General features: G+C 36.2%; 1 protein-coding gene across 1 annotated transcript in view; it reads left to right on the top strand.

Annotated features, from left to right (window-relative positions):
• Positions 1-18,637, top strand: part of smchd1 (structural maintenance of chromosomes flexible hinge domain containing 1) — a 459,542-nt gene that overhangs the window by 402,915 nt on the left and 37,990 nt on the right. The window contains exons 39-42 of the mRNA XM_039754843.1: positions 3,795-3,914; positions 9,083-9,168; positions 15,741-15,863; positions 17,366-17,556. Of these exons, the coding sequence (XP_039610777.1) occupies positions 3,795-3,914; positions 9,083-9,168; positions 15,741-15,863; positions 17,366-17,556 (520 nt within the window). The remainder of the gene's footprint in view (positions 1-3,794; positions 3,915-9,082; positions 9,169-15,740; positions 15,864-17,365; positions 17,557-18,637) is intronic.

Here is an 18,637-nt window from a genome sequence, read left to right as displayed (position 1 = left end):
TTTTTCTTGGGTGTGTGTGGGAACTGTTAACATTTGAATCTGATGATTGTATATAGCGGGGAAATGAACTATCTATACTATTCTGTCCTCTGCATCTCCTGGAGTTCAAAAGAAATACCAACATGCAGCAACATGTGGACACTGGCCAAGATCGGAACAAAAAACCAAACCCGGTCACTAAATACAACCGCATGAACGTATGTAAATGAATATAATGTTGCATTAGTGCAACATCTTTTTCCGAAATGTACATTACAGGTCATAAAATGAATTATTCCAAATGTCATATATACCGAAGTCTCTCTTTTTTGTCAGCACGGCTTTGACATCATGGATCAGAAGATGCATACTAATTCAGCAGGAGCACTCAAGAATAAAACTGAATAAAAACAAATTGACATCCACAGTCATTCTCAGTCACGCACACCACTCATATCCACGTCCACAGTTTTCCTAGTCTTGTTCGCGCACAAGATCTGACACGGTTTCAAATAAACAGGGAGTATAATAAAATAATTAGTTTGTTTGTTGTATCACGTCTTTATCTGAAAATGGCATCAAATCCGGGGGGGTGTGTGGGAGCTTGAACATGAGTGAGAGAATAAAACTGAAAAAAAAAACATCAACTTACAGATGCAAATCAAATGTATGCTTTTATTGTATGATATTAACAATAAGCAGCTCACTACTGAAAATGTCAAATTTGGGAAGCAGCTGATATCAAAACCGCGACCTCTTGATTGGAAGGCAGCAGTTCTTAGCATTGCACCACGCAAATGTCATATCAACCGCTTACCATAACCTGTTTTCTTTTTTCTTCGGTTAAATTCTTGAATAAAAGTGCACTTTTTTTGTTATACTTGTACCTTTTGTGAAAGTGTTTATTTCATATTTGTAATTCAGGCTTCACACATTATACATTTCATGTCTACATTTTTTCAATTATTACTAAAACATGAAAACGTTTCTGTGTTAACTACGTTTTACATAAATTGTTGACACGTAACACACATGAAATGTTTGTATTCCAAATGATGATGTATTATTTTACCCTATAAAGCTCCACCACTTCACTCAAAGATAAACACTGAGCACTGAGAAAGTTCTTTGCGAAATGAACTACAGCGGTGGGCGCGCACACACACACACAAAACAAGCACACACTAGGGACAATTTAGAATCGCCAATCCATCTAACCAGCGTGTTTTCGGACTGTGGGAGGGAACCGGAGCACCCGAAGAAAACCCACACAGACACAAGGGGAACATGCAAACCACGCAGAGAGGAAGCGAACCTGGGTCTCCTAACTGCGAGGCAGCAGCGCTACCACTGCACCACTGTGCAGCCCACTTATAAAATTCAATACAGACAATTTCTCATTCACCCAGTCTGAAGACATTAAAGTCATGATATGACACACTTCTTTTCAAGGTAAGGTAGACAATCATAATGTGGTTTACAAAGAAGTCTTGTAAATATTTCTAACTTCTGTATACTTTGACTAAAATGGTTTCACTTCACCTACTATATTTCTTTTCAGTCTTTTTGTTTGATGTGATATTACCGTCCTATGTTTCTTTTTTCAATGTTCTTGTTTTTTTTGTTTTTTTTAATAAAACATTTTTTTCATTTTGGACATCCACATTACACCACCTCTGAGTACATTTTCAATTACCTATTATTTGAGGACTGAATGTTAATGTGTTCCACTTGTGGTACAGAATTGTAACTAAAATTCTGTACCTAAAATGTATGCAGTAAGTCTAATTAACATTATTATTTATAAAGTCTTCTGTGTTGTCTTTCTTGTTGAATAACATTAGTTCTCATCTAAATAATTACAATGAAATGTTTATGGTAGTTTTATCTATTTATTTTTTCATTTTAAAGCTTTATCATTGTGCAGGTAATGCTACTCCAGTTAGAGTGCAAGTATTCAAGTATAAGGAAAAAATTCTGAAAAACCATGAGAATTTACATACACGTCATTAGCATTTTGGCAAATGCCCTGCATCTATTTTTACATTTTAAGATACAGTCATCTGAAAAAGTTTGGGAACCCCTCTTAATTCTTTGGATTTTTGTTTATAATTGGCTGAGTTTTCAAAGTAGCAACTCCTTTTTAGTTTATGACATGCCTTATGGAAACAGTAGTATTTCAGCAGTGACATTAAGTTTATTGGATTAACAGAAAAATATGCAATATGCATCATAAAAAAATAGACAGGTGCATAAATTTGGGCACCCTAACAGAGATATTACATCAATACTTAGTTGAGCCTCCTTTTGCAAATATAACAGCCTCTAGACGCCTCCTATAGCCTTTGATGAGTTTCTGGATGGAGGTATTTTTGACCATTCTTCCATACAAAATCTCTCCAGTTCAGTTAAATTTGATGGCTGCCAAGCATGGACAGCCTGCTTCAAATCATCCCATAGATTTTAGATGATATTCAAGTCAGAGGACTGTGACGGCCATTCCAGAACATTGTACTTCTCTCTCTGCATGAATGCCTTTGTAAATTTCTAACTGTTTTTTGGGTCATTGTCTTGTTGGAATATCCAACCCCTGCATATCTTTAACTTTGTGAGTGATGCTTGAACATTATCTTGAAGACTTTGTTGATATTGGGTTGACTTCATCTGACCCTCGACTTTAACAAGGGCCCCAGTCCCTGAACTAGCCTCACAGCATGATGGAACCGCCACCAAATTTGACAGTAGGTAGCAGGTGTTTTTCTTGGAATGCAGTGTTGTTCTTCTGCCATGCAAAGTGCTTTTTGTTATGACCAAATAACTCCATTTTTGTCTCATCAGTCCAAAGCACTTTGTTCCAAAATGAATCTGGCTTGTCTAAATGAGCATTTGCACACAACAAGCGACTCTGTTTGTGGTGTGAATGCAGAAAGGGCTTCTTTCTCATCACCATGCCACACAGATGTTCTTTGTGCTTATTGAATTGTAGAACGATGTACAGATACACCATCTGCAGCAAGATGTTCTTGCAGGTCTTTGGAGGTGATCTGTGGGTTGTCTGTAACCATTCTCACAATCCTGCTCATATGCTGCTCCTGTATTTTTCTTGGCCTGCCAGACTTGGGTTTAACATCAACTGTGCCTGTGGCCTTCCATTTCCTGATTACATTCCTTACAGTTGAAACTGACAGTTTAAACCTCTGAGATAGCTTTTTGTAGCCTTCCCCTAAACCATGATACTGAACAGTCTTTGTTTTCAGATCTTTTGAGTTGCTTTGAGGATCCCATGCTGTCACTCTTCAGAGGAGAGTCAAATGGAAGCACAACTTGCAATTGACCACCTTAAATACCTTTTCTCATGATTGGACACACCTGTCTATGAACTTCAAGGCTTAACAAGCTAATCCAACCAATTTGGTGTTGCAAGTAATCAGTATTGAGCAATTACATGCATTCAAATCAGCAAAATTAACAAGGGTACCCAGATTTTTGCACGGACAGTTTTTCACATTTGATTTAATTTTATACAACTAAATACTGCTTCACTAAAAATCTTTGTTCGGAAAACACCCCAGTACTCGGATGGTCCTAGGAAATGAAAGATATACCACTGTTTTCTTTTTTGTTGAAAGTAGAGTAAATTATTATGCAGGCTGAGAGGGGTTCCCTAACTTTTTCATATGACTGTATCTTGGATTCCTTTATGTTATAAAGATATTGAAACAGACATCTTAGCTGTAGTAAATTAATCATTGAATATCCTGTTGCTTAGTTTTCTTTTTTTTGGTCAACTAAATTTTCTGTCATATTTTTCTCAGATGTTAAAAAGCAGGCGCAAATGGCAACCCTGACAAGAGAGAAGGACCAGCTTAGGCAGTCCATCGGTGCCTACAGGAGTTTGTTTGACACAACAAAACAACTACTTACTGAGATAAAGTGTATGTTTTTTTTTTAATTAATAATGTTGTATTCATAGAAAATGTTTGTTGAGGTGTTTAGGAAGATTCAGTTAACTGTAGTTGCAAAATTCTATAACAAGATCAAACAACTGATTTATAATTTCAAATTAGATAGTCTTTAGTAGTATAGAAATTGACATATGATTTATGTTTTACTAGACAGAATACCTGGGTATGTTTATAAATCGGGTTAAGGAAAGAAAGCAAATATTTACGTGTTTTTTTAAATGTTGACCCCTTTGTCAATGCTGGCTGTAATGCAAGTGCACTGTCCATCATGTACACTACTTCTCTGATATATATCGTTTCTCTGCTTTTATGAATCAAGAATTTGGTCTTTTTTTGTGTGGTTGGATTAATAATAAATAATTATGGCTTGTAAAATGTAACATTTTTTGTGGATAGTAAATGTAGTGTACATTGTCATGTGTACACGGTGCAATAAAATTATCTGTATGTTCGACTGATAAACTTGCTCTGTTAGTTACTTTATATATGACAGCACCATAATAATTGATGTGGTGTGTGAGTGGCATGTTAAACAGCTCAGTTTCTTCCAGTTTCAGGAAATTGATGCCAAACTTTATTTCGCATAACGTTTTTTAACCACAAAACTGATTAACTGAGGTTTTTAAGTGGGTTGGGGAAGGGGAGTTAAAGAAATGACCATTGCCTCCTAAAGGTTTGGCAACACTGTACACCCCTTTTGAACCCATATACAGTGCGTTTCTCAGAAAATTGTCCAGATGAAAAAAATGGAGAAAATCACTTTCTTAGTAACTAAACACAACCCATGGTGAGACAAAATCATGCAGTGTCTGACAAAAGCTGTAATTAAGCAAGACAATAAAATTGTCGTTCAGATTAGTTGCAAAGAAAACTCTGTACTTGTGTGGCCTGAGATGAGATCCCTCCTTGGCCACTATAAAACTTTGTGTGTGCTGATAAGTTTTCTCCAATTAGCCCCAGCACTCTCCTTCTACCTGATGGGAACTGCAGTGCCTGTGTTAGTGCTGGTTTTTGATTTCCCCACTACGTTTCTCTGACATGCCATATAGTCTGTATTTCAAGTTAGATCAACAGCAATACAAATTTTGTAAAATATGGTTCATCCATTTTTGTGTCATTTGGGAAATAAAAAAAACAGACAAGCAAACAGCTTACAATTTTAGTTATAAAGATTATGGGACCATGTGGTAATCTTTGTTTTTAGTTGCTATTCCAGCATCTCTAGGCTGTAATGTTGTCGCCAACCTCTCCGGCCTGCACTATGTGGTAGTCTCTTTGTGGTTCTGCCACTCGTGTATGGGGATGCAGGTGTACAATTTAAACAGATTTTTATTTTCATGGGAATTGTTACGTATGCATCAACACAACGTATAACTGCCCGTGATTGAATTTTGTTTCTTTCCTTCTTTTAAATAAAAAGACGTTTAGAATGTTTGGCTCTGAGATTTGTTAATTGTCTTTGGAAAATCTATTCTAACTGGAAACTTTTAATACAAATGGCATATCAAGATCTCCTTTGTTGTCTAATGTTATCTGCAGAAGATGGTACTACATTATCTTTTTTGATACATCCTTCTTTCTTCAGTAATTTGCGTTTTGTTAGATCGGACGTTGTTAATGGTTGTAGATATTCTTTGGGGTATTGTAAGTTGTTGTTTTCATCTTCCGCAAGATCACTTCCAGCTGTTTCAGCATAGTCCATTGATTCACATTTAACCAATTTGCTGTGTAACCATTCAATATTTTCAGACGCATTTAACCAATTTAATGTATAACCAATCCTTGTTTCTCAGTGCTAGGATTGCGTGTGTACTAATTTTTTATGTTGATAACCCTTCGTGATGAAATTCTTCAATAAGATTTGAACATAATACATCGTCTTTAATTGGGAACTTAAAGTGAGGAAAACATTAAAATGTTTAAGAGCTGAAAGAACAGGAAGTGTGTCTGACAAAAGCATTTACACGAATGAGAGTTGAGGTTTTGTTTGAGAGAAAGGCATGACTTGAAAAAATGTCTCTTCCAAAAGGTCTCGTCTCCACAAAGTCTTGTCTTGTTTATACAATAGAGAGATTTTTCTATTTATAAAGAGTCAGTGTTGCCTTGTTAATATATTTTTTGCAAAGTAACCAATAAATGCATGTGAGTTAAACCCCGTTTTTGAAATTTTCTGACTTAAACTAATGTCCTTTTGTTTGCGTCAATGCGATCTGTGTTATCTTTTTTTTGATACTGTAGCGGCTGACATAATAAAGTGTCACAAAAGTTCTAGTTTAACAATCGCTGACTGCGTACCCCAAACACAACTTTCTAGTACCCTCTCCAACCACTCCTCCCACGGGTCTCGCCTCCCCCTTGCTGCATCAATCAGTACCCAGCTATCAGTCTTCCGTGCTGTACTCTGCCCTCCCGTTGCTATTTCATTAGTTTCACTTTTATTTCAGAAATTCTGTAAAAACATTATTTGGAATCTTTCTTGTTCCACTATGCTAAATCTTTTAAATGAGGTCTGTGAGACATGTGTTTATTGACTTTGTACCATAATTTAGGATAGGTTTCTCTGTTTGGAATTTCAGCACAGATAAAACGATCCACATCATCAGCAGTTAATAATTTTTTTGCAAAGTAGCCAATAGATGCATTTGATTTAAACCCCGGTTTTGAAATTCTCTGACTTAAGCTAATTTCCTTTTGTTTTTTGTCAGTGCGATCTATGCTTTATTTTTTTGATACTGTAGCGACTGACGTAATAAAGTGTCACAGAAATTCTACTTTAACAATCGCAGACTGCGTAACCCCAAACACAACTTTCTAGAACCCTCTCCAACCCCTCCTCCCACGGGTCTCGCATCCCCCTTACCGCATCAATCAGCACCAAGCTATCAGTATGCCGTGCTGTACTCTGCCCTCCCTCGAGCGGACCTAACAGTCACTTAAATCAAAAAAGGCTTCAGCTTGGCTGGGACGCTACAGTACTTTCGCCTGTTACTGCTTTCACATTCTGTACCTTTCTCTGCATATGTATTTCGCCTTGGGTGTCTTTTCTCCGCGCTGCTCTTTCTTTGCTGAAGGCACAGGATCTGTGTGTGCCACATGGCTTCACATGACTGAATGTTTTGCTGGATGTCCGTGGTCTTATTTGATAAGAAGGGCATGTCTTGCAAGAATCTTACGTTCCACGGCCCCTAAGAGACGCTCCATTGTCAGTCTTTTTTGTCTCGCGGGTCTTTAAAATGTCTTTCGAGAACTTCTGAGAAGATCATGTCTCGTCGCCTGGCTTTTACATTCCAGGATTTTCTTTTATAATATAGAGAGATAATGTTATGTCAGTTAAAATGCCAGAAATGATCAAAATGTATTTTTTCTATAAGGAGTACAAGACCAAGAAAAAGGAAATCATCTTTATTAATAAAATTAATATTACTGATTTATTAGGTTTAACAAAACTCTTACTTTACTGACATTCCTTTTTGCATTTTTGTTAGTGGATGTTAGTGTCCATTACTGACTTTAGATAGCCCATTTGGCCATCTTTTGCTTCATTTGTGTTCTTAAAATTATAGGAATTATTCCTTTTTTTTTTTTTACTTTTTTCACTTTCTTCTATCAAACTGTAGATATATATTATTTTCAGCATGGCTGGGAACAAAAGCTATCTAAAGTTTACTTTTTGCTGATTCTCCTTGGTACTGTAAAGTTTATTTCTCTTTCCAGTGGTCACTTCCGAAAAATTGTTATATTTTCAAAAGAATCTCCACCATCTCTTTCTGATTTGAAATAGTACATTTTCTTTGTTGTGACATTCGTCAGATTTAACCATAAGCATCTCAGGAACCCGTTTCTGGTAGTGTGTTATGTACTTGATACTGCCATGTTTTCTTTGAAGTTATAACCCAGGATTTTAGAATTCTGCCACAAATTTCAAAGAATTATTGGATTCTATTGCTTCCAGTAGTCACAGTAGTCTAATAGTAGTACTTTTTGATCCGTCTTTAGACTCCATAAATTTATGATGTAGTGTTTTGCAGTTACTTTCCAGAAAAGTTATTCTTTTGTCAGTAGCAGTTTCTCAGTGTTGGCTGTAAAGAATATATTTCAAATTCTCAAGCAGAGCTCCAAACAGAATCATCGTAATTTTGGTTTTGCTCATTTTATTCTGCCAGTCAGTTAGTCATGGGGGTCAGCTGGAGCCAATCCCAGCGAACACAGGGTGCAAGGCAGGAACAAACCCCGGGCAGGGCACACACACACACCAAGCACACACTTAGGACAATTTAAGAACCCCAATGCACCTAACCTGCATGTTTTGTATTCTGCATATTGTTATTGATTAGTTTTTTTTCTCAGCGTTGCCATGAAGTGATTGCTTAAACATTCCCCATGTTCTTTTATCTCCACTCACAAACCATACAGACCTTTCTGTAGTATTTATGTTCATTTCTTTACCTTTTTATCCAGTGCCAGTTAAATTTTCAGATTCCACGGGTTTGTATTATTCACTGTACAGTCTTTCATGACAGTTTTGATGGTGTTGGTGCCTGGGAGACCCTTAATGTGTGTATGTCAGAGTTTCAGAAGAAAATGAAGGAAACGGTTGTTTTTTTTTATGACTTAAATACAGTGAACTTCCAGGCTCTCTTAAGACCAGACTAGATCATCTGTCAGATGTTAGTCTGGAGCCCTCTACAGTGAAGAAGCTTGGCTAACTGGAGCATACGTCTGTTTCCTCTTCATCAACCTGCAAAAGCCATATTATGTCACTGACTTTAAATTTAACTTTATCTGGTCTTTTACTTGTGATACTATAACACATCTGAATGCAAGATACAATTAGAAAATAGGCCATCTTATTAAACAGTTAAAATAATTAGCTATAAGAGTAATTCACTGTTTTGTGAATCTGAATGGAATAAAACCCTGCAGCAATACCACAATTGTACCTCAGAACTGAATTTTAAAAGCAATGATGTAGGGCCAAGTCTATAGAGGGAGGTTACTTAGATAATTTTGCATTGTGATGTATGTACAATGATTGACCTGTGATGCTGGGTGTCTGGTTGCAACATTTTGATTTGTATTTAGTAAAGAAAGCTGATTGCACAAGATTTATATAACTGTACTTCATTACGTTTTTTCAGGTCAAGCAAAAGAAGCAGCAAATAAGGAATCTAATTTGAAATCACAGCTATTTAAACATAACATAGATGTATCACTGTTAAATTCAGTAAGTATTACATGTTTTAATTTGACCATTTAAAGTTTGATTGCTGATTTCAGCATTCTCGAGCCTTTTCAATTTAACTTACATAAATATATATATTAATATGTCACAAACGTTTTTTGTAATGCATTGTTTGTTGTTATTAGGCCTATGGCAGAGCTGACATCTACGTGAATAACAATTCAGCCCTCTTCATACACCCAAATATTTCTTATCTTAGTATTTTATCCATAACTAAGCTGAGACAAACCATACAAGAGTTACAACACAAGACTGTCAAGAATTAAAACACAAACAAAGGGCGACTGAAAAATGGAATGTATGGTATAATAAAAACCACAGTTAAATAGAACATCATAAACAAAATGCTGAAAAACACCTTTACTAAAACAAAACAAAAAAAATCCAAAAATGATAATGTCCTGAGCATTAAAGCAAAAATCAATCAAACAAGAAGTACATAAAACAAACAGAAACACACAAACAATGTGCTTTCCTGCTTAAAGTAATTCATGTTGTTCATGGAAAATATTCTGCTTTGCAGTCATGGTATGTATTAATTTGCCACATGAAGTTTTGTTCAGTGTATTTATGTAGTTACAAGAAGGGAGAAAAAGCAAAAAAAAAAAGACGTTTTTTCAGATTCATTTTAAAAGGAGGCAGGCAGTGCACTTCACCTCACCTTTCAGCCCCAGGAGTGTGGTTTCCTCTAGCATTTATTGACATTATTAAATACAAATATGGCAAACCTAACAAGTGTGCAATTCAACAATAAATAGTCAGTTTTAATTAGTTGATGCTGACACATGTCTGAGATTGTATGGTGGCTGCAGCCAAAAGGCCAGATGCAATTTGGATCTTAATTGTATATACTGTAAGGTTCCATTTAGCGGAAAAAGGATTTATTTGCCATGAAACCACAGTGTCTGTATGTGATTCAGTACATGCAGCAGTATTCCATTTAAAATATATTGAGTATAGTTTGCATTAAAAAAAATAGGATTTGAGTACAGATTTGCTGCAGGCACACATTCTGAAGCACATATAGTAACAATGGTTTGATGGCAGATGCATACTCAATATCAGATGATTTCATAGCCTACTGACAGCTTTGCCACTATATCAGACAATTGGCACACATTTACCCATTGCATTATTTGTTACAAGCTATGGCAGAACATAACCAGAGAATTGCAGAGAGAAAAGTAGAAAAATATTCCATGATTGTAAAGAAATAACTTATACTTGGAAAAATACCAACCTCGTCATTTTAAATATTTTGATCTCACCCTGTTGTAGCTGACATTTTTTATATCTAGGATTTAATTGAAAACTTCCTATATTGACTGTATTGGGCGAAATTGTCAATTTAGTTTGATCCTTTATATTGTTGGTTAATTTGTTGTTTATGTTTAATTACTTTATCGATTATAATATATGATTGTAAATTATTCATTCTTTTCACTTGTTGCAGTCAACTTTTGTTACTTGTCCTGTTGCATACACTTACTGAACAAACAGGCCCTGGACCTAATGTTACTCGATCATGGTTACCTCTATTGTAAGTCTGTTTGGATAAAATTGTCTGCCAAGCAAATAAATGTAAATGCAGTAGCGTTCAGAATCTATCTTACTCTTAATCTCTTATAGTAATCTTTAAAAGAAAAGTGTATTTTATTTATTAATGTAAACCACACTACCTTCTCCTCCAAGCCTGCTTATCCCCCTCCCTGTCCCAGGTTACATGCATGACTGTTCCAAAACAGCAATTTTATTTTTTAATTGTGCAGATGGGGGATGGGGGTGGAGGATTTGAAAATCCCTCTGCAGCATCATAGGAAATGAATCGCATTCTTGCTGTGTCATCTTTGATTCTTTACGTACAGTGCATCCAGAAAGTATTCACAGCGCATCACTTTTTCCACATTTTGTTATGTTACAGCCTTATTCCAAAATGGATTAAATTCATTTTTTCCTTTACAATTATACACACAACACCCCATAATGAAAACGTTAAAAAAAGTTTACTTGAGGTTTTTGCAAATTTATTAAAAATAAAAAAACTGAGAAAGCACATGTACATAAGTATTCACAGCCTTTGCCATGAAGCTCAAAATTGTGCTCACGTGCATCCTGTTTCCCCTAATCATCCTTGAGATGTTTCTGCAGCTTAATTGGAGTCCACCTGTGGTAAAATCAGTTGATTGGATATGATTTGGAAAGGCACACACCTGTCTATATAAGGTCCCACAGTTGACAGTTCATATCAGAGCACACAAATCTGTGGAAGGTTACAGAAAAATTTCTGCTGCTTTGAAGGTCCCAATGAGCACAGTGGCCTCCATCATCCGTAAGTGGAAGAAGTTCGAAACCACCAGGGGCCTCATGTATAACGCCGTGCGTAGAACTCGCACTATAACATGGTGTAAGCACAAAAGCCGAAATGTGCTTATGCACAGCATCATGCTGTGGGGATGTTTTTCAGTGGTAGGAACTGGGAGACTAGTCAGGATAAATGGAAAGATGACTGCAGCAATGTACAGAGACATCCTGAATGAAAACCTGCTCTAGAGCGCTCTTGACCTCAGACTGGGGTGACGGTTCATCTTTCAGCAGGACAACGACCCTAAGCACACAGCCAAGATATCAAAGGAGTGGCTTCAGGACAACTCTGTGATTGTCCTTGAGTGGCCCAGCCAGAGCCCAGACTTGAATCTGATTGAACATCTCTGGAGAGATCTTAAAATGGTTGTGCACCGACGCTACCCATCCAACCTGATGGAGCTTGAAAGGTGCTGCAAAGAGGAATGGACGAAACTGGCCAAGTGTAGGTGTGCCTAGCTTGTGGTATCATATTTAAAAAGACTTGAGGCTGTAATTGCTGCCAAAGGTGCATCGACAAAGTATTGAGCAAAGGCTGTGAATACTTATGTACATGTGATTTCTCAGTTTTTTTTATTTTTAATAAATTAGCAAAAACCTCAAGTAAACATTTTTCATGTTGTAATTATGAGGTGTTGTGTGTAGAATTCTGAGGAAAAAAATGAATTTAATCCATTTTGAAATAAGGCTGTAACATAACAAAATGTGGAAAAAGTGATGCGCTGTGAATACTTTTCGGATGCACTGTAAATGACTTTGCGGCTTTAATTAATGCATCCTATATACACACACACTGACACACACTATTTCAAATTAAAGCTCCTGAATAATACCTTCCTTATGCAAACATAACAAGATGATGTGCCAGGCTAATATATCTAGCATGTTATGTCCCAGGCCTACCTCCTATTTGTCTGATGGGTGTATTGACTGGCAGACTTGTTTAGTTCCTCTATTGTAATTCCTCTATTGTGTTCGTAATAAGTTATGAAAAGGAAATTAATGTGTACCGTAATATAATTACTGCACTTAGTGTTGTGACACAGATCAGTAATAAAGTAGATGTTTTCTAAAACAATTTTACAAATATCATTCTTTTGTACAACGTATCCCAAGACAGATTACTTCACTCTTCATCTTTTTGTCTTCAAAAGGCACATGACGGCAACATGAAAATTTTGGCAGACCAGCCCATTCTGCTTCTTGCAGCATTCTCCATATATTCCCTCTGTTGTCATGTTTTTTTATGCAAGTGTGCATAAAATATCCACATTACACATCTAAGTCATTTTAACAGACACTTCTCAATCCCAGATAAGGTACAGATCCACTTTGAGGTCCTCTTGTTTTTTATGAGATACTCTGACATGGTAAGTGGGTTAAGCCAAACTCCAGTTAAACCATGCTTAAATGGTCCGTTCTTCATCATTTGTCATTGCCTCCTGAATCTGTGGTTCAGATGTTGGCTGAACTGTCCATTCTAGTACCTAAGAGTAGTTGAGTAGCCCTTCTGTGTGAGAGAGAGTGAACTAAAGCACGAGAGAAGACCAAGGACACCCACTGCTTTGCTTAAATCCATTTCCTTGTGTATATGGCCATTGGCATTTCTTAGGGAGGATCCTAGTGGGGGTCAGCTCATAAAATTGGTGAAGGTTTTTGCCTCTGACCCCAAGTGAGGTGAGATGAGGACAGTGACATGAATTTAAAGGCATTGGATATAGCAGATAAAAGATCATTGGAGCTGCATGGAAGCAGCCATGGAAGATGGGAGCAGCAGCTGTGCTGGAGGATGGCCAAAATAGCACTCCACTAAACTTTGTGTGAAACAGCAAGGCTCTGACACTGCATTTCATAATATATTAGTCTCCTAGTACAAGTGATGATACAGTTGTGGCCAAAATTATTAGGCCCCCCTTATGAAATTAGGCAACACTCCTGATTCCAATATGAAAATGACCATTAACAACAAATGTTTGTTTTTTAAAGCGTATCTGTGTCCAAAATAACAAGGTCCACTAATTGTAGTTTGGATATTTTGACACACTGAGTGGAAACAAGAAAGGGCAAAAATGAGACATCCAAAATTATTAGCCCCATGCCCATTAATAGTCAATACTGTACCCTTTTTGAGCCACAACTGACAACAACAATCTATTAGAGTAGGTCTTTACTAGATTAGCACAGGTCTCCTGAGGGATTTTGGTCCATTCCTCCATTGCAAATTGTTCTAGCTGGTCCAAATTGCGTGGTTTCCGAGCATGGACATTCACTTTGAGCACTCGCCACAGATTCTCAATGGGATTGAGGTCTGGGCTCTGTGCGGGCCACTCCAAGATCTTGGTTTTGGTATCCTTGAAAAACTGTTGAACTAATTTTGATGTATGCTTTGGGTCATTGTCTTGTTGGAAGACCCAGCGACGACCTAAGCCTAGACTACGAGCAGATTTCTGCATATTCTCCCTCAGAATGTCAACATAATTTTCTTTTTCATGATGCCATGCACCAACAAGGCTCCCTGTGCCTGAGGCTGCAAAACAGCCCCACAGCATGATGCTCCCACCACCATGTTTATCTGTGGCAACTGTGTTCCTAGGGTTGAAGGCCTGTCCCTTTCTTCGCCAAACATAAGCAACATCCATGTGCCCAAACAGTTCCAGTTTAGTCTCATCAGACCAAAGCACAGACTTTCAAAAATCATCTTTACATTTCAAATGTTCACGGGCAAACCTCAGTCGGGCTGTGATGTGCCGCTCTTTGTGTAAAGGGGTTCTTCTGGGACGATGGACGTGAAGCCCACCACGGTGAAGAGCCCTCACAACTGTGTTCCTTGAAACATCAACTCCAGAAGAGGCCAGGTCAGCAACAATCATCTTGGCAGATGTCCGGGGTACCTTGCTGACATCTCTGACTATTTTTCTCTCCAAAGTTCTTGAAATCTTGCGCTTACGGCCACGGCCAGGTTTGTTTCTAACAGAATTTGTCTCCTTGTACTTGGCAATGATGCAACGTACAGCAGTTCTAGACACTGTGAATCGCTTGGAAATGGCAGTGTAGCCTTGCCCCTTATCATGAGCCTCTACTATCTTCTTTCTGAGCTCCAGACTGATTTCCTTTGTCTTTGGCATGGTCAGTAACAGTAGTCCCTCATGTGTTCAAGAGCCCTGTTCCTTGGGAGTCTCTTTATGCTGATTGAGTGTTGTTAGGAAGCCAATTGACTGCAGGTGTTGTTAGGAAGCCAATTGATTGCACAGGTGTGGTTTCAAAGCTGATTGGTTAATTAGTGGAGGTGTGTTTTGAAAGCAAACATTTAACATGGGGCTAATATTTTTGACCACCCCATTTTTTACTATATTTGATAAAAAGCAAGACTAAAAATATATTTTATATTACAAAATGTATCAAAAGCTAGTAAATAGCACTGGTGGATGTTTGATTATATCAAGTTTCATCAATGTTGCAAACTTTGGGAAGAAGTTTAGGAAAATGTTCCATGATTCCAGGGGGCTAATAATTTTGGCCTCAACTGTAATAGGTCGGTTGAACTATACCATAACAAAATCACAAAATGAACATCTATCAACTTACTATTTTGTTATATTGTATAACAACAAATGAAGAGTATTTAAAAATATCACAACACAAAATACTTAGTTCTAAAAGAAGAACGCAAATTAATATTAATTTTGATAGTAAAGATGCTAAATTGTACTATATATAAGTACATGATTTGATTCATAATAATCATAATGATGACTCCTTCAGTCATAGGTAAAAGTTCACACCATTTAAAATGTGCTACCAAAAAATCAGCTAATGGATCATTTATAAAGTGCTCTATCCCTTAGGCAAAAATATAAAATGTTGTGGTTTTACATATACACACATGAACACTGTAGGGTCGAAGGTCCTTCAACAACAAAACTGAAGCAAGCTAGCAGTACAGTAATAAAGAAAATTTTACATGCTTCAAAAAATATTTTTATAGATTACAGTTGCATTGAGCATACAATGGAAATTTACAATTGCAAAGGCTGTACTGATATGCTAATACCATCTGGTAGGTTTCAAAATTGATTTATTTATTTTTTTTAATTTATAAGCTTCTTTTCCTATCAAGATGTACCTTGTGTCACTTTTGAACAAGGTAACTTATATTACAGTATGTAGATGCATATAATAACATTGTTTTGCAGGTACAACAGACTGAGGCACTGATAAAGGATATGTTAGCTGAAAAACAAAAAATAATGAAGCAACCAAGAAGAGTATGTGCTATTCCTAACACTCCTAAAGGCAACTCCAATGTTTTAGGGAAGGTATGCATTTTCTAGGAAAAATTCAGCAATTGGTTTAAATTAATTGAAAATCTTAAAATTTCATGATATAACTCTGACTCTAGGCGTATTTAAAACATATAGTAATAATTCCTTGTATTTTATCTTTTTTATTAAATAATGCTTTTTTCCATCTTTAAGAAAATTATTTACATTTTTAATATTAGAATTATCAAGGCAATATAAGTTTGACATGTTGAATTTGTTCTAGCAATGGTGTTTCCTAACTACAGTAAACACATATGTTATCACTCAATTAGTTAGAACAAAAGAATACTGTTATCAATTATGTTTTAATGGTTTTATCATTGTCAGGTTTAGTTGATGGTCAATGAGTATTATTTAATTTAATTTAATTTAAAAATTATAATAAAAGACCGTCATCCCAAGCTGGGGGTATGGATTTGGGGTTTCGGTTTTAGGTTTGTGGAAGTATTGGGGTTGTTGTCCCTCTTAGATAATCACTGACAACTGTCACCTGAGGGTGGTATTTCTCTGGGAGGTGGTGTGTTCCTCTTGGACATTTTGCAACACAGGTTATAACGAATCAATGCTTTTTGGTGTAAATGCACATAGCAACCTATCACAAGACACTCCACAAACCGTGAATCTTGACCCTGTGTGACCCAAATTCAGATAGCATGCAACCCATTTTTAGATAGTTTAACAATTCATGGTATCATGTTTGCTTCAATTTCCAGTCACCCACAACACATTTGTGTCTCAACATCCATATCTTGGCTTGATAGAATAAAAGCTATTCAGTAGTTTCTTTACATTCTATAATATTGAAGTAATGTTTTTAAAAATAAACTGTTTGGCTCACTTTGTGCAATGCAGTACACATTACTTTTAAGAATTTGCTTAATAATACATTTTATTTATACATTATAGCGCCTTTCCCATGCTCTAGACGCTTTCTTGGCTTATACTTTTTTTTACTTCTTCAAGGGGGTTTCCCAAAAAGAAATAATGATTCCACAGTGGCTACAAAGGGAACTTTTTGAATATTTTTTAAGTGACTATTATCATTCATAAAAATTGTTCCAAAGCTGGTATTTTTCACTTTGCATGGTGACTGTAGGTTCCAAGGCAGAAAAATTACATCTGCAAAAGATAAGCTTTATATTCCATGGCTTGTTTAGCCAATATCAAGTAAATGTGTTTTGTTTGAGCAGAAAAAGTAACAAATACAAAGCAAACTAACCTTGGACTGCTGCCAGTCTTTTGAAGACCACATTTACTTGCACTCCTACACATAGCCAGTTTACTGTCACACTGGCTATCAATTTATTCAATAAACAAGATATTAATGTTCATGTTACAAATGTTTAAGCAAGGTTAAAAATTGTGGGTAATAAATAAATTTTCCTTTATGTATATTGTATTAGCAATAGATGTCATTCACATGATGTTTTTATGCTTTATTTTTCTGAATTCCAAAAATAATGTGTACATGTATTTTGTTTATTTTTCAATTTAAGATTGCTCATTTGGCACTAATTGAAGACAATGAAGCAGCAAAAGTAATTTCTTGGCATTTGGCCAGCGATATGGACTGTGTAGTTACTCTTACTACAGAAGCAGCTCGTCAAATCTACAATGAAACTCAAGGTAGACAGCAGGTGCTTCCCCTTGATTCCATCTTTAGGAAGAACCTTCCTGACTGGGCAAGGTATAAAACCTTCAGAAAGATCTATTTTGCTATTTGCTGATCTTTTTTTACTCTGACTTTATGCTTTGTCTTTAAGTAACTTTCATGAAACCACATGCACTATTATTCTGATTTTGGAATTACTGAATAAATGAAGACTACGATGTTAGTCTGCAGTCTGCTGTGCATATGATCATACCGTTTTCAGAAATTTTCATTAATATAACTGCACTAGCTTGAACAGCAATTAGGTGGAGCCGTAAAACATTGAAATGGCATGCAATAAATTAAGATAAAAATCTACATTCAAACCGCTGCCAAGGCTCAATGACAGTCCTATCTTAAATTATCAAATTATCCACACACAGAAAGTATAATGTAAAGTTTTTCTGTAGAAAATAAAAACAGTGATAATAATCAGTATTTTACAGTTATACCCTTAATTCCATTACAAGTGCATATTACAAGATAAACCCATAAAATGCATAACTGTAAATGGTAAATATACTTTAGATAAATAAGTTAAAACCAAATTCCATCCTTTTCATAAATATTTTCTGGCATGAGAGTGACATAAGTCACGTGAAAAGACAATTTCTCCTTGGAGATTAACAAAGTATACCAAATAAAAATATCTATAGTTTTTAGATTAGACTATTGGCTTTTTTATTACACGTATTGAAACAATGTGAGTCATTATAATTACATTTTTTTTCTGTGAAAAACCATGATTCACACCTGGGTACCAACATTCAGTGGCATTACTTGTGGCAGTAATAGATGAAATTGGTCACATTTTCCAAATAGAATTTCACAGCCACAGCTACGTGAACATTTGCAATGCAGCTATTTACGAGAAGTTAAGGATGGACAGGCTCAACACGAATGCTGATGAAATAATTCTAAAATAAAATACCAATTGGCATTGGCCATAACAGTTTTAGTTTCAGCATGGCAACCATTCTGCAGCTTAAGGCTTTGTGTAGATTGCTAAAGGCTGATTTAATTCAAAGTATAAGCAGCTCTCAATTTGGCTTACATTAAAACTACCAATTAAATTTCACAGTTGCTGCCCTCTGTTGGTCACCAGCTCCTGTAACTT

This window comes from Polypterus senegalus, chromosome 5 (genome assembly GCF_016835505.1).
Source record: "Polypterus senegalus isolate Bchr_013 chromosome 5, ASM1683550v1, whole genome shotgun sequence".
NCBI lineage: Eukaryota > Metazoa > Chordata > Cladistia > Polypteriformes > Polypteridae > Polypterus > Polypterus senegalus.
The sequence above is the reverse complement of the archived record's forward strand: the minus strand, read 5'-3'. Positions and strand labels throughout refer to the sequence as shown.